The 15981-nt window shown below is 29.1% G+C and overlaps 1 protein-coding gene across 3 annotated transcripts; it reads right to left on the minus strand.

Annotated features, from left to right (window-relative positions):
* Positions 1-2007: 2007 nt before the first annotated feature.
* On the minus strand, positions 2008-15473 carry LOC124432440 (fatty acyl-CoA reductase wat-like). 3 transcript variants are annotated; one of them, XM_046981415.1, is made up of 11 exons: positions 15116-15473; positions 14683-15042; positions 13996-14586; positions 6176-6483; positions 5127-5375; positions 4882-5027; positions 4681-4790; positions 4350-4545; positions 2979-3218; positions 2628-2885; positions 2008-2541 (listed from the first exon to the last, which is right to left on the minus strand). In XM_046981415.1, the coding sequence occupies exons 4-11, from the start codon at positions 6461-6463 to the stop codon at positions 2427-2429; spliced, it is 1602 nt and encodes a 533-aa protein (XP_046837371.1). In that variant the 5' UTR covers positions 6464-6483; positions 13996-14586; positions 14683-15042; positions 15116-15473; the 3' UTR covers positions 2008-2426. The 3 variants fall into 3 exon arrangements, with proteins under 3 accessions (XP_046837371.1, XP_046837372.1, XP_046837370.1); XM_046981416.1 differs by adding an exon at positions 8050-8234 and having other exon boundaries at positions 14683-15473; XM_046981414.1 differs by having other exon boundaries at positions 14683-15473.
* Positions 15474-15981: the final 508 nt, after the last annotated feature.

The following is a 15981-nucleotide window of genomic DNA, read 5'->3' on the forward strand; positions in this document are numbered from 1 at the left end:
ATCTAGTTAAAAATATGCTGTTCAAAAATTCCTGCGAACATTGCCAATATTCGAAGGTAACTTTCAAGATATTGTTTAATCGGTCAGAATATTTTACCGTTCAAATAAAGTATAAAAATTATGGAAAAATCTAAATTAATGCGTGCTTTATCAAATACATAATCTTTCAGATACAACGAAGATATTTCCAATCGCAATTAGGTATCTAAAGATAATTGTCATCATTTTTTTGAAAGACATGACAGCAAGTACGAATAATTTTTACCAAATAATTAGTACTATAGCTTCAAAATGACGATACACTGACCAATGATTCTGTATTTACTTTCTACAATTTAATACCAGCTCTTATAAACGAGACGGTCGCGTTGTTTGAAAATAAACAAAAATAAATTTCTCTTATTTAATTTTGTTACAGAAATAATATATGGGCAGAAAAATAGAGAAGAAATTCATGCGTGTAGCGACCAAGAGAGGTGAAGTTTTACGAATAAATGATCATTTATGGCAAGAAATTTTATGAAAGATGAATGGACACCGGTTGATAGATTTGGTGGAACGTATAAACAAGATAATATTGGACGAGTTTATCGAGATTAAACCAGAGTATGTTTATTTTCGAGTTTTGATAACGCTACTAATTTTAATATTTACTAATATAACCTACATTTTTAAAAAATGTTATATGTTCGTTAATTAAAAATACATTAATATTTCTGATTTTAGAATGCTTGCAATACGGACGAACACTTACGTATGTACGAAATCAGTCCCGAAAAAGCAGAACCAACACTAAATAAGGGTAAAAGAATTAGATTATTCACTCGGAATGCTTATAGTTATATATTATTATATTATAGTGCTTATAATTACTCATTGCTTCGTATGATTTTGTATTCTAAAGAAGATGGATCTTTATTTTTTTTGAGGATATAGTCAAGTTTAATATATACTTGAGAATTAAAGTCCAATTGAATAATCAAGTTTCATTTAAGGGATTTCCATTACTACTGAAAAGTAAAATTGGATTAAGTGTACTTACAATGTATACATGTAAGTTATACATGTAAGTTCATTCCGAACTTCTGAATGAATATTTGTAGATTCGAAAATGTCTTTTCAAGTAGTCTGATGTTAGAAAGATTCGAAGCTTCTACAAGTAGTACTTGAATTTTAAGTTAATTTTTGTTAAATGTGGATTGTTGATTCCACCATTAAATTGTCGGGCTTTTAAATTTTAATGTAACTCAATTCTGGTTGCCGAAAATTGAGTAATTAGGAGTTAAAAATTATCGCAGCTGTAGTGACAATAGTTCCGTTATTTCAACGAAGTGATTATGAAAGTTTCGAATCTAATCAAAACTAGAATTCAAATATATTTAGGAGTAACGTTTATGCTTCTCAAAAATTTACAAAGAGTTCGAATCTATTTCTTCTGTACATCGAATGTACTTGAAACTATTGCTTCCCCTTTCGACAATACCAATGAATCATTCAAAACTGACTTTTATCCCCATTTTTTTCTATATGTATTTTCGCAAGATTAACGAAACCCTCTAGGAATAGAAACCCTCTATCTATAGTTCCTCTAGGAAAAATAATCTAGCAATACAAGAGTGAATAGCGAACGTTATACACCGTAAGTCATCTGATCGCTCGAGTTCAATTATAGTTTTCATTCACTCTTTATCGAATTTTAAAAAATAAAATGAAAATCAATCTCTATTCGACATCATTGATACTCGACGTTCCTTTTCTTTCCAGATTACTCAAAATTTATAATAAAAACCACAAAATGTTCTCGATCATTTTTGTACGATCGAATAGAAGGGTACGAATGATAAATAGAATGAACCGAAAAGAAAATTAACTTCTACAGTCTTGTATAAAATAATAAATATATCTTCTTTCTTTCCTGCTTCTTTCATTATTCGTCTCTTATTGACAATCATGTCAAAGATTTATTAAGTTATTTGGAAAGTCAGCAAACTATTGAAAAAATCGATATTTGATTTTTCAGAGAATCATAGAATTTTTTAAATCCACGTCTCGTACATTTATTATTTTGTGCATTTTGTACAACGTACATTTCAATAGCAACATTCGCACAGATTGAGAATTCATTTGAAATTTATATCTATTTCTTTTTTTTTACATCAATTCGCGACCTGCGGCAGATGGTCGCCATCAAGAGGAGTAGAAGAGTACCAGACCTTCAAAATGACGCAAAAAAGACCAAACCTGCTCGAAATTTTATAGATAAAAATTCACTAAAATATCCTTAACCCGTACCAAAAGTATCATTACCTCTCACCAAACCGTTTAACAAAGATTCATTATTATAAAAGAAATAATTGACTTATATTAAGATGAAAGAGTAAATTATTATTATTCCTCCTACATTTTCTTTGACGATCTTGCTTACTTCATGAAGATGGTAGCGTTAAAAATAGTCTGGGAACGCTCAGTAAAATACCCCATATGATCACAAAAAAAATACAGGCTATAGAAAGTTTGAATCCTTGATGGGCCCAGTAAAGCCTTAAAAAATCGAAAAATCAATATCATTTGTAAATGATTGTCAATAATAAACAGATGATGAATTAAAAATGCAAGAAACAAAATACCTTCGCCATTTTATACGAGCTTGTGGAAGCGTTTCAATGGGATCCTTTAAGATGTATTTTCTTATTCCTACAACATATGTCGCAAAATAAATATCCCAAACGATATCATTCATATCACAAAGGAATAAGTCACGATCTGCGGGTGTCAACTTCTTCATTAGTTCATTCCATCTTTCATTCGTATACGTCCATTCGTTCGTACAAAAATAACCAAAAACGTCCGACATTTGGTGAATTTTCTTATACATTCCGAGTAACCTTTAACGATAAGTATTATTGGCAGTATGAAATTTTTCTCTCTTTTAGCATTCTAATACTTTCCCTTCAGAAAATATGATATGAGAAATTTACCTCGGTTGTTTACCCACGCACAATGCGATCGCATCGATTATAAAAGCTGGTAGTAAGTGTAGAAAGTACACATAGATTAGATAGATCAGCCGGTATTTTGTCATCTTAAAACTACAGTACCAAAATATTTCTTTAGACGGTATCAATCGTTCATACTTTAACGTCATTTCCTTCAATCTGTCGTAAGTGATTGGATTATCCTGAGATACGTAATTGTAAATGGGAATACCTTCATTGGATCTGAAAAATTATATTAGATCGGTGTATATGAAATGTCGGATTTTAATTACATATGAATGTTAATTACAATGCTTCTGTTATATTTTCATTTAGTACATAAGCTATTTAGGAGTCATATTGTCTATTGCCATAGTAATATTTCGTCAAAAAAAAATTTTACTAGAATTGTTTATTCTTGTTATTTATTTTGAATATTGTACAAGAATAAACTCCGTTAATGTAATTTTCTTATACGTGTTCGAACTTGGCAAAATAGCTACAAAAACCAAACGCAACATAAATTAAGCATTTAATATATTGCAACACCTTTCTTCAAATAGGAAGATCTAAAAAGTTGATATATTGGTATTGTATGAATTGACCAAACGACATAAGCTTAATCGCTTACACGTATATTCAACGTTACTAATCCGATCTCTTCGAGAGCCATTTTTTGATCGAATTGTCACTGCTGACGAGAAATAAATTTTGCATGATAATAAAAAGAGATCTGCTCGACAACTTGATAGAGACGAGACACCTGCTCCGAAACCATCGCTTCATCCACGAAAAACTGGTTGGTGGAATGTAAGTGGAATGGTTCATTATTCATTCCTACAAACTGAGGAAACCATTACTAATGCAAAATACTGCCAATACATTGATGAAATGCATTAAAAATTAAAAATTATACGCTCTTCGCATGAATATTTTTCCGTGAAAACGCTCGACCGCATACGCCACAACAAACAATTGCAAAATTGACTGACTTAATGCTTAAAATTTTTCAACATCCACCGAATTTAGCCGACCTATCTGCAACGGACTGTTATTTCTTTAAACACCTTGAATTTTTATTAAGCGATAAACATTTGGAAAATGAAGAGAATCTTAAAACTTCCATAGCAGAGTTTATTAACTAAAACCAAAACATTTTGAAAAATGGCATTTATACACTAAAAATATATCTAAGCAAATGAAGCCTATTTAGATTAAATAAACATTTTTTAAAAAATATAACGTTTTTAATATTCATGAAAAATCCGTCACTTCATAAAGACCAAACTATTATATTCGAATAAGGATGAATTAATTTTATTTTTTCAAAAATCATTATTTAATTCATTTGTGAACGGTATCATTTGACGCTACCTTAAATTATTAGCAATGCCCCAGGCACTAGCAATTAATCCATTAATCGTCAGATCTCCGGGTACCAAGTTCACTTTCATCGATGCATCGCAATGATGAATTCGCATTATTCCCATTAGAATATTTGCTGTAATTCCTATAGGTCCGTACATATTATCTACCCATCCTTGAACAGGTTCTCGATACGTGGATATCACTAGGAATATTAAATTGATTAATATACACCATTTATTGTTTTATTCTATAATTTATTACATATATTAAATTGATTAATATACACCATTTATTGTTTTATTCTATAATTTATTACATATATTACATTACTACCAACCAATTCCAGGACGAAATATTCCAATCGGTATCGTGTCAGCATGCTTTTTTACCACATTCTCAGCAAGTGATTTCGTATACACATAACTATTTGGCCATCTTCCAAGTAAACTAAAATAAAAAAGTTCTACAAGTGTATTATCAATCAACGTGCACCATCTATTTCTTTAATATCTTTATTATAAATAAATATGAAACGTACTGCGGTGTAATATCGTTAAGTAATTTTTCTTCCATAAGGTCAATCAAATCGATTAATTTGTCGGCATCTATCGGTGGATCATAAATCTTTTCCTCGATCTGATTATAAAGGCAGTTCGCATAAGCCGTGGATACGTGAACGAAACTCTAACATATTAAAAATAACAAACATTTATTACAATCAGAGCTTTCATTAAAAGATCTTGATAGGCATTAGTAAGTATATATAAAGGATAAAGATGATACCTTCAGATTCGGCATTTCTTTGGACAACTTTATCAAATCCCTTAGACTTCGGACGTTAATAGCTATCGCCGCTTTCATTGCTTCATTGAATCTTACGGTAGCGGCGACATTGAAAACAATTGATACTTCGCGTATGAGTGTAGCTCTATCAATTTTGGAAATACCGAGATTTGGTAAGCTACAATCCCCCTTGATTGCGACTATTCGTTTTCGGAATTTTGTTTCTTCCTTCCTCAACTTGGAAAACAACTAGAAAACGTACAGAATTGTAAATTTTGTCTATTTCGTTTAAATAAATGTCATAAAAAAATAAATAGCATTAGAAGACTTTGTACATGTTCAAAGTACACTAAACCAATAATTTATTTATTAATTTTTTGTTTCTTTTACCTAGCAAGTATATAGAAGGTATTCAATTTCTCTCAAATAATTAAAACTTGGAACTAAAGCGACCAAAAAAATTCTTGAAGAAATTTGTTTGGTATGATAGGAAACATCGTATGGTGCCAAATTTATTTATTATAAATCGAACGATATGGAAAATTTTACAGTTAAATTCATTTTTTTAATAGAAATATATATTCTTTTTTCACGGCTCAATGATTTTTTCAGACAAATTCGACGACCTTCTATATGAAGTCATTTATTATTATAAAATATTATAAATTACATTACATTATAAATTCGTGAGATCTTAAATAGTAAGGAATACAAACATATATCAATAGTTCCTGACTGTTATACTGCACACAATTGAACATGAAAGTATATCAATCCAACTATTAAAAAGCAGTTATATAGTTCGATTCAAAAAAATGAATTTGACTTTGAAATTCTCCCAACGCTTAACACGCTTAAAAAGGAATTAGAACATGGTGTACCCCTTCACTTTAAACAAATCCGTACAAAGACTTTTTTTTTAAGTTCGACCTCTCACAAGATATTCCCATTTTTCAAAATAAATAAGATACGCTGTATACATTATTTAATAAATAGAGAATCTCATAGTTAAAGAATCAAAGAAAATATAGAAATAATAAACAACTAACCGAATCTTCCATAAGTTCATCCAAGCGTTCAAGAACATTTTTCCCTTTTTTCGAACGTATCAAAATATAAATGCATCTGATGCCAGGACATCCTCTTAACAATTTCTCGATTAATAATTTTCCCATGAATCCAGTTCCGCCAGTCAAAAATACACTTTCATCGTCGTAAAACTTTTGAATAGGTGTAAGCTTATCGATTATTTCGACAGACGATTCTATAGTTGATGTTCCAACTGTTGAATCAAGGGCCACTTCTTGATCAGACTCTTCTAATAGCGGTTTCATCATTTCTACTCTTCCAAATCGACCTATAAAAGTAAGCGTGAATTAGACATTTTTTTAAAATTCTATATCATAATTTTCTCTTTCGGACGGGTTTTTTTAATCCGCTTCTGAAAAGAAAACTGATAATTTTATAATCTTAACTTCACAGTATATATGCTAACGCGACTGAAATGTCTTCTGAAAAAATTATAAATTGTACTGCCTATTACTACTGACGCATTTTTTTATTCTAACGCATTTTATTCTAACTGCTTCTTTTCTTTTATCTTCATATTCATGTGACCACACAACCACGATCACTTCCAATTATAAAATATATATTCATGGCAAGCACGTTTGTGTATATATATCTATATACTACTTTTCTTTGATGCGAACGTACAAAAAGTAATAATGCGAAATAAAGAATGTTAAATACGGTTAACAAAATATACTCTAATTAATTTGCATTTTAATTGTTTATTACAATATATTTTCTTCTTTAATCTATTATGATTATGATCAAAGAAGCAATATTTCGTGGGAAGAATTTTTCACCTTTTTGGCTTGTCTTGAAATAATTCGAAAAAAATCAATTGACACAATGCGTTATGAGGGCAGTAAGAGTCGATTGTGACATTGGTTCGTCGAAATTTATCCACAATAAGTATGTAGGCAATATAAGATACATATCTATATCTATAATAAATAAGTATCTTATTTGCAGACTACCGTTTTGAGACATTATTCGATAAAGGAAAAAAAACCAAAAAAAAAAAAAAAAAAAACCGCTCACGTTATGCATTCATTATCTTTTTTATTTTCAAATCTTACGCCAAATTTTACGATAGTTCTCTCTCTATTCTTGATTTATCATCTCCCAATCCAATTAAGAAACATAACATTTAAATAATAATCAAGCTTCGGCAAATTTCAAATCGATGTAATTAAACAGTCGAACTGTCGATTTAATATAAAAATAAAAAAACAAAAAGAAAAAGAAACAGCGGCATATAATAGGAAAAAAGAAAAGTTTATGTAATTCATATAATTGAGAAATATAATTGAGAAAACGATCTTTCTACAATAGTGGCGTTTATATATTATAATATACAATATTGAATACATAATCTTGAATATCCGTTTCGAAAATGCGATTCTATGTTTGTTTTTTACTTTTAATCCCCTATCAAAAGTTAAAGATATAGTTTATATATGTATTATATTTAATGCTACTTGCAAATTAATATAATAAAATTATATAATATAATATTTTATAATAACGTAAAATTTCAGAAAAGAAATGTTCATAAAATTATAATATGTTATAAAATAATATAATAAAAAAGATACGAAACATAAACGAAGTATCGTGATTGTTTCTCTCACACTGACTATTATTTTCGCGTAATATCACTCATAATCGTAAATATAATCTGTAATAATTGTATTTTTTTTTTTTTTTTTTTTTTTTTTTCCCATAAAAACACAAATTTTACTCTCTTTCACAGGTATTTTCCAATTATGAATTGAAATTGCATATGTACTTTAAAAAGATTATTAACGCACTTAATAACTTAATCACAAACGTAATTTCCTTCAGTACTCACGATAAGTGTATATACTCGAACAGAGTTCACTTTTACACTAAACTATAAAATCAGATTGAAGCAGCTTAATATTGTTCCCCTCTACCATTTATTCAGCATATCCAAGACGACCTGAAGGTTTAACAATTCTAAAGGTCAAAACTTCATTTTTAAGTTTTTGCTCGAATAATTGAAATCTAAAATAACTGTAAACAAAAAATACAAATCAATTTATCACGATGAAAATGATAAGGAATATACGAAATAAAAACTCGCCAATAATAACCTCAATGTACTTATGCATTTATTGACTTGACGCATAATTATTGCATTATTAATTTCATGCTAATTTTCATTGCCTTCCAATAAATATCGAAGAACAAATCATCTAATAGTGATATATCGTTTTCAAAAAATATTTCCTTTTACATGATTTACGATTTAAATTTATGCAGGAAATATTTTTATATAAGTATATAAAAATATTTAATTTTTTCAAAATACGGCGGGATATCTTTTTATAAGTAATAAATAAGTTAATTAATAAGAAAAAAAATATCCGACCAAACTTTTATGAGTAAAAATACCCAAATAATTATAATTGCAACCTTCCTTCCGTACCATCACTGAAGTTATAATTTTTCATAAAATTTATATTTTAAACAAAATCCCTTAAATAAGAGAACTCATTGATCCGTATTTTGACAAGGACGTGAATTAAAATTATTCTTCCCTATTCATCTTCATTGACAATCTTGTTTCTTTCACGAAAATCTGAACATTACGATAAGCCGCGAAATCATGTAATTATAAAGAAAATACAGGGAATAACGAATTTCAATAATTGATGCTTTCATTAAAGCATTGAAAATTTGAAAAATAAATATCATTAGAAAGCGATAATGAACGTAAAATGCAAGAAAGAATATATCTGTGTTGTTTTACACAAACATGTAGATGCATTTCAATGAGATTCTTTAAGAGGTATGTTTGAAACTAAATATCCTTCAAAAACAAAGTCCTTCATAAAAGGAAAAAGAAGTATTCACGATCTTTGGTTGCTAACTTATGCGATATATCAACCATTAATGATTACAGGTTTGATCATCAGAACTTTGGACATTAAGTTCACTTTTACTAATCCATCCTGATGATTAGTTTCTGTTAATCCTATTCCACCACCTGCTGTAATTCCTATTGATCCGTGTATATTATAAATCCATCCTAAAATAGATTCTTAATACATGGATATTATTAGGAATATTATATTAATTTTTTCGTTACCGTGAGTGACAATAGTTACTCACTATAAAATTTTCCTAATATATCGTGATCGACTAAAGTGGTTTACGTTCAAAAGCGTTCATATATACCAGAGACGACTAAAGTCACGAATAATTAAATTCACGAAAATCAGTGAAAAAAAATCAAATGAAGTAAAAGAAATTTAGATAGCCTGATAGGGTTTGCGAAAGAGAAAAAAATTTCCTGATTAGTTGAATTATAAGCAACGATTCATGATCGACGGGAGAGTAATGTCATCTCTTTATGATATAAAGTACTTTTTGTGGTTCTGAAAAAACGATCTAACAGCCAAACTAGCAATAACGAAACGGTTAATTAACATATGGTTAAATAACATTATATTTAATATTTCGAACTACAAGGATTAGATTACTATGAATCAATTTCTATATGAAATACTTCAATCATTAAAAGCAACGAAGACATAGCTTTGTAAAAGAGTTACTGGAACACATACGCATAAAAAACAAATTTCAAACATTTATAAACTTCAAACGTTAATAACGCCTATTTCACTTTCACGTTAAAACTCTACATCTTAGCTACGTAAAGCAATGTAGTTCTCTTATTCGGTAAATTACAATTGCCCTTGATCGTGATTATGTGATATCGAAATTTTTATTCTCCACTTCTCACATATAGAATAACTAAAAAGCACTTATTGAAAAAGTTATAAATCTTTCCTGACTAATATAAGTACCTAAGCATAATAAATACGTGTTACTTCAAAAAATAAGACTTTTTTGTACATTCAATCTATCTTAAATCAATAATTTTTATTTCTGAATTTTTTTTTCTTCTTATCTTTTGCATCAAAAAATGCAACTGTACTTTCTGATGGAAACCAATATTTTCGACTATATTAATTGATTAAATATTATTATAAGTATATACTACTATATATACTATTATAAGTACGATATATGTATATACTTATAAATACTAAATAAGCTATATAATATACTTTATTCATGACCTTTTGGAGTTATGAAGGTCAATATAGTTTTCTTTTTTCATCTAATTACTTCATTTATTTTTCCAGAATATTTAACGGTATTATTAAGTTGATACATAAAAAATATTGGATTTTAATTAGATTTGAATGTTATTTTTGTTATAACCTTGTTAAAAGTCTTATTGTCTATAGCCAGAGTGATATTTCGTCAAAAAAAATTTTACTAAAATTGTTTATTCTTGTTATTTATTTTGAATATTGTACAAGAATGAAATCTGCTGACACACGTGTAATTTTCTTATACGTGTTAGAACTTGACAATATAGTTACGAAAACCATACACAATATAAATTAAGCAATCGAAGCAGGACACTGTAAAAGGGAGAAAAATGCACCGTTGCTCCGAAAAATTTCATTTCAGAGATTTATCAATACAAAATGAGCCGCGTGCAAGACCACAAGTTAACTGTGATTAATGATATTTTGAAGTAATTGATGGAAATGAATTCAAATGTAACAACAAATGAGCTTGCTGTCAAAATGAAGGTTGACCATTCAGCAATATTGCAACATTTTTCTGCAATTAGGAAGATCAAAAAAGTTGATATATTGGTATTGCATGAATTGACCGAACGACATGAGCTTAATCGCTTGCACATAATTATATTCATTGCTACTAACCCGAGAGCCATTTTTTGTTCGAATTGTCACTTCTGACGAGAAATAGATTTTGCATGATAATAAACAGAGATCTGCTCGATAACTTGATAGATACGAGACACGTGCTCATGCTCCGAAACCATCACCTGTTGAACATTGTTAAAAGAAATTTGCAGTAAAATAAATCAATATTGAATTTATTTTCATCTGAGCAAGCAACGAGTTTCCAAAGTTCAATCAAACTAATATACATAAGCTTTAGTCGACAGTTTTTATTTGCTCATCACTTACAGTTGGTTTCTATCTTACAACTCTGCCGAGTTATATTTCACCAAGATGCAAAATATTTCTCATAATTTGAGGGTACATATTTTTTCCTGATATTGACACCGATATCACTACATAATATTCGAATATATATAAATGATTTTTTTGTAACTTCCTTAATAATGATCTGACGTTCTTTAATTGTTAGTATCTTCAGCCGTGATTTATTATCTGTAATTTGCGTTTTCTCATATTTCTTAATGATATATCGCACTATTGTGTACGTCAGTAAAAAATTATATTAAAACTTTAAGTTTTGCCAAATTTTGCTGGCAAAAAAGATTCAAAAAAAAAAAAAAAAAGAGAAGTGAAATAACGTGATCCAACACGAACAAAGATAATATTTCATTTTTCTTTACATTCATGAATTCTGTACGCAATTCGAAGACACACTACTATTGTGAGAAGACTAAGATCATCACATAAACTTATAAGTCATTCCTATGTATTTTAATTGGTAATGCGACATACGTACGTAAATATTTTCAAAATCAAGCAGTAGAATCATATAAATCTACAAGCACTTTCTCGATTTTCAAATTATTATATTTATTATATTATTTTTTTGTTTATGAAAACGTATTATGACGAATTTTTAATTCGTACATTATCTCTATATATAATATACTATCAATGAAAACAATTTTTATTGGTGTATCACTCGTTTATATTAATCCTTTGCACTCGGCTGTCCCCTCTCGTGGGACATCGTAATTCAGCATATCACTCGGATGTCCCCTCTCATGGGACAGTAAATTTGATTAGTGATTACTAATTGAGTTATTTCAGCGCAATTTCTTGAGACATGCATGTTTCCCTGAAGTTTTCTCTTGAAATGGCACAAGAAATCAAATCAAAATATAGTAAAATTCTAAGGTACACACAAAGAAATGTCAGCAAATTTTGTCGTGCGAGAACGCGATAAGATTGCTCACGACGATCCGACCACTTCAAAAGCGTTACTTGAAAAGAGCGATATGGCAAGATTTAGAAGAAAGGTCGGTAAGCAATCATAGCATGCACTGTATAGTGAGATTTATAATCATTGACCAGTTGAGAGGTGATTTTCGTAAATCGAAAACGCGTCCATCCACATCTTCTACGGACAATAGATTAGGCAATAAACTACATATTCCTGATGTGGGGCAAAGAAAAAGAGATTGTACTGTTTGTTCTGATAGGAAAACACCTGGTTGCAGGCGTCAAACAACATATTATTGTCAAACGTGCACTAATCAGCCTGCAATGCATTTTGGAGAGTGTTTTAAAGTTTATCACTTATACAAAATTATAAAAAATAAAACATTGATTTTTTTGCAAATATACATTTCTCGATTTCAACCAATTCATGTAAGTCCAATATCATTATAATGTGTTAGTTAGTTCCAAAATTATACTAAATAATACAAGGGTCTGTAAATGCACGTTTCTATTACAATGTAGAATCGAGTAGCTTGTAGCCAAAGTCCAGAATGATTCCAAGTGCAAATAGTTAAATTTTTGCAGGAAAATTAGATGTATAAATACTTTTTTGACTCATTCTAAATCCTTATTAAAAAATTATTACAAAAATACGAAATACGAAAGGCATGAGTATCGAAATTTCGATTACTATGATACAATGTAAAACTAAATCAGCAACATTTATATTTAGTCTATTTATATGAGTTGTGTTTATTCTATGAAATCGTCGAAGGTAGCATTTTAACATTTCCAAAATTAATTAATACTCTATTTCAAAATATCCATCGTTCTCGACGATACAAGATCGAAAGTGATCTAAAATCGAATTTAATATTACTCTAGGAATTTCATTTATACTTTCGTTTCACTTCATTTCACAATCAACGTAGTATCAATGTTTCATTAAGCGAATTTAAATTTATTCTTTTTTAATACTTTGTTCTTCTCATTGTAATTGCATTTACATGTTTTACACAAAGTCTCTTAGAAAAAAATAGGACGTACTAAAAGATATGATAATTCATACCTCAGAAAATACAAAAGTATACTTATTATCAACCGATTTGGTATAAAATACGGGACCATTAACATATGTGTCATTAATGTAAATATTGCTGATTTATTACTACATTTTATAGCATTAATTACAAGTATCCGATATTGTTCTCATCATATATTGTATCCGTGTCATAACATTTTAATAATGCTTATAAAGAAACAATCCAAGTTTATATAACATTTTCTTTTTCCTATTTCGACTAATAATAAAATATACTGATAAAGTTTGACAATTACAGCCTACGATAATTAAATTCTGCATATATTTTACCGAGATGCAAACGTGCAAAAAACTATAACAAGAAATAGCAAATGTTAAGAACAATATGAATGATCAATCCCACTAATGTTAAATTTACCAATATCATGATCCATCTTCTCAATAACTAATAAAACTTTAGTAAGTCACTTATATGCTTCAAGAACTTACTTTTCTAGTTTCACTGGACTACATATGTTAGGGGTCAAAATGAAATTTTTGTTCTATCATATTATTCTAACTTATAATTATCTTCTTTTTATTCCCTTGAAAATTATTATAAATTGAAATATTTGGTATCAAAAGAATATTATAAATGAACTGTAGAAAAATCAAGAGCAAATCTTAAATAATTCGAGAGAAAACGGATCATTAGTCTAAAAAAGAAGAAAACTTTTCAGAAATTAGGATAAAAAAAATAATTCTAGTAAAAACTTACTTTTCAGTAGAAAAAGCAACCAAATCCTCTGCTACTATAAAATTTATATCCTTCTAAACCTTCCAAGCATATCAAAGATCACATCTTCTTAGAAATTTTTCAAGCTTGTAACATTGCCTTGAAAGTCACTTCACATCTTAGTTATGACTGTCGTATTCCATTCCCAGCTATTGTGAGCAACTTTCAATTTGCTAGCATTACCATCATTAAATGTAATGACAGTATCATATATACCAAGCTTTGATATATGAGATTCAGACAAACACATTTCTTGATATTCTTATCAATACAATGCAATAGAATGATTCATTTACATTTAATGTTTCCTATTTAATTCTTCGATAGTGGTTTATGGTAATTATCTTCATAACTGATATAACAGATTAACGCAGAATTCTTACATGTGAACCAATATAGAGTTTCAGCTGCTTCAGCAGTTTTACATTTAAATCAATCGTTTGAACAAAAGTTGTGAACATCTTGAAATTTCATGGAAAAATGTTGTTCTATATATTATCTAGATTGTTCATTGCTTCTTACGGCCTGGCCATAATATTCTAATAGCTGATTGACGACATCTGCCAGACGATCCTGTATAATTACATTGTTAGAAAGCGGTATCTTAGAATACTCATACTTCCTTCATGAAAGTCGCATATAAATACTTCTCTCTATTCCTGCACTTACCGTGTTATGTAAAAAAATTGTTCTCAACATTTTCCATGATGTTTATCTTTCCTGCTGCAACTTGTAAACTCATCGAACATCGAATTTGAATATATCCAAATATACAGTTATATTAATATCTCTTTCATTCAAATTTGTCTTACTTGAATACACGTCATCACACTTCACTTCATTTTTAAAGTAACTTGAAGGAGTACAAGTCTGTGAAACTGATGTATAGGATAAAGTTACAATCCTAACCTCATTCGCAACTTCCGATATAATTCTGTAGTATCGATTCCCATTGTTTATTACTGTTTTAAACATTGTTTTAGCTCGTATCATGGTTAAATGTAATAATTAACAAACAAGATTAATGCACTAGAACAACAGGAGAAAGAATCAAAAAATTATCACGTTCGTACGACAAAATCGATTCTGAGAGAAAACATACTGTATACAATCGTCGACGAATTAGAAAAATAAAAATTCCAGCAATCATATTTTCTCAATAAAAATAAAATCGAAAGCACACATTCATTTTTTCACATGTCACTATATAATTTTTTCTACACGACATTGTAGGTGACGTCATAAAAATTTACTAACATAAGATAAATATACATTTGTTCGATAATTTGTTGAAAAAATTATATTTTATATAATAAAAGTACTTATATAACATTATAATCCAAACATTAATGTTACTGAAGTATACTTTATTTTAGAGAATGTTTAAAATAATGAACTTCACTTCTTTTATCAAAGCATGTAACTATCTGTTAAAGCACCGTAAATCGATACGCCGTCAACAGAGAGCGCTGATGACCACTTCAATGAGGATGGCCAATCACATGTTGGTGAAGCATCCAATGGGTGCGCGTAGCCTTTGACACGTTGTACAGCTCGAAAAACAAAAGAGTTCTGCCGAAAGTTCACCTTCCCACAATCCGTATTTTATAAGTACGAAGGACGTGAGAAGAGGGATTACTTAAAATTAACTGTTAAATTCGAGATATATTATGTATAATGTCACTAATAAAAAATCATTCAACACAATATCGTAACATGCTAACGTCGAACTAGACGTTATGAATCTTTAATTCCAGAAATTCGAAAATGTACTTACAAGTAATTCGAAGTTAGAAAAATTTGAATCTTTCAGAAGGAGTGTATAAGTGTTGATAATAGTTGAATGTATAATTAATCGCAACATTGAGGATTGTATCGAGCTTTTAACTTTTAAAATTATTAGAGAACCGAGATGTTAGTTAAACTTAAAACGATAATTCTTATTAACACAAGATGTTAGTTAAAAAC

Source organism: Vespa crabro, chromosome 25 (assembly GCF_910589235.1).
Source record: "Vespa crabro chromosome 25, iyVesCrab1.2, whole genome shotgun sequence".
Lineage (NCBI taxonomy): Eukaryota > Metazoa > Arthropoda > Insecta > Hymenoptera > Vespidae > Vespa > Vespa crabro.

Bases quoted from the DNA above. Each gene is read 5' to 3' on its own strand.
- LOC124432440 (XM_046981415.1), bottom strand. From the start codon at position 6,463: ATGATGAAACCGCTATTAGAAGAGTCTGATCAAGAAGTGGCCCTTGAT. The intron at 5,376-6,175 runs GTTAGTTGTTTA...TACGTTTTCTAG, and splicing joins ATGAACTTATGGAAGATTCG to TTGTTTTCCAAGTTGAGGAA. The intron at 3,219-4,349 runs GTAGCGTCAAAT...ATAATTTTTCAG, and splicing joins GGCATTGCTAATAATTTAAG to ATCCAATGAAGGTATTCCCA.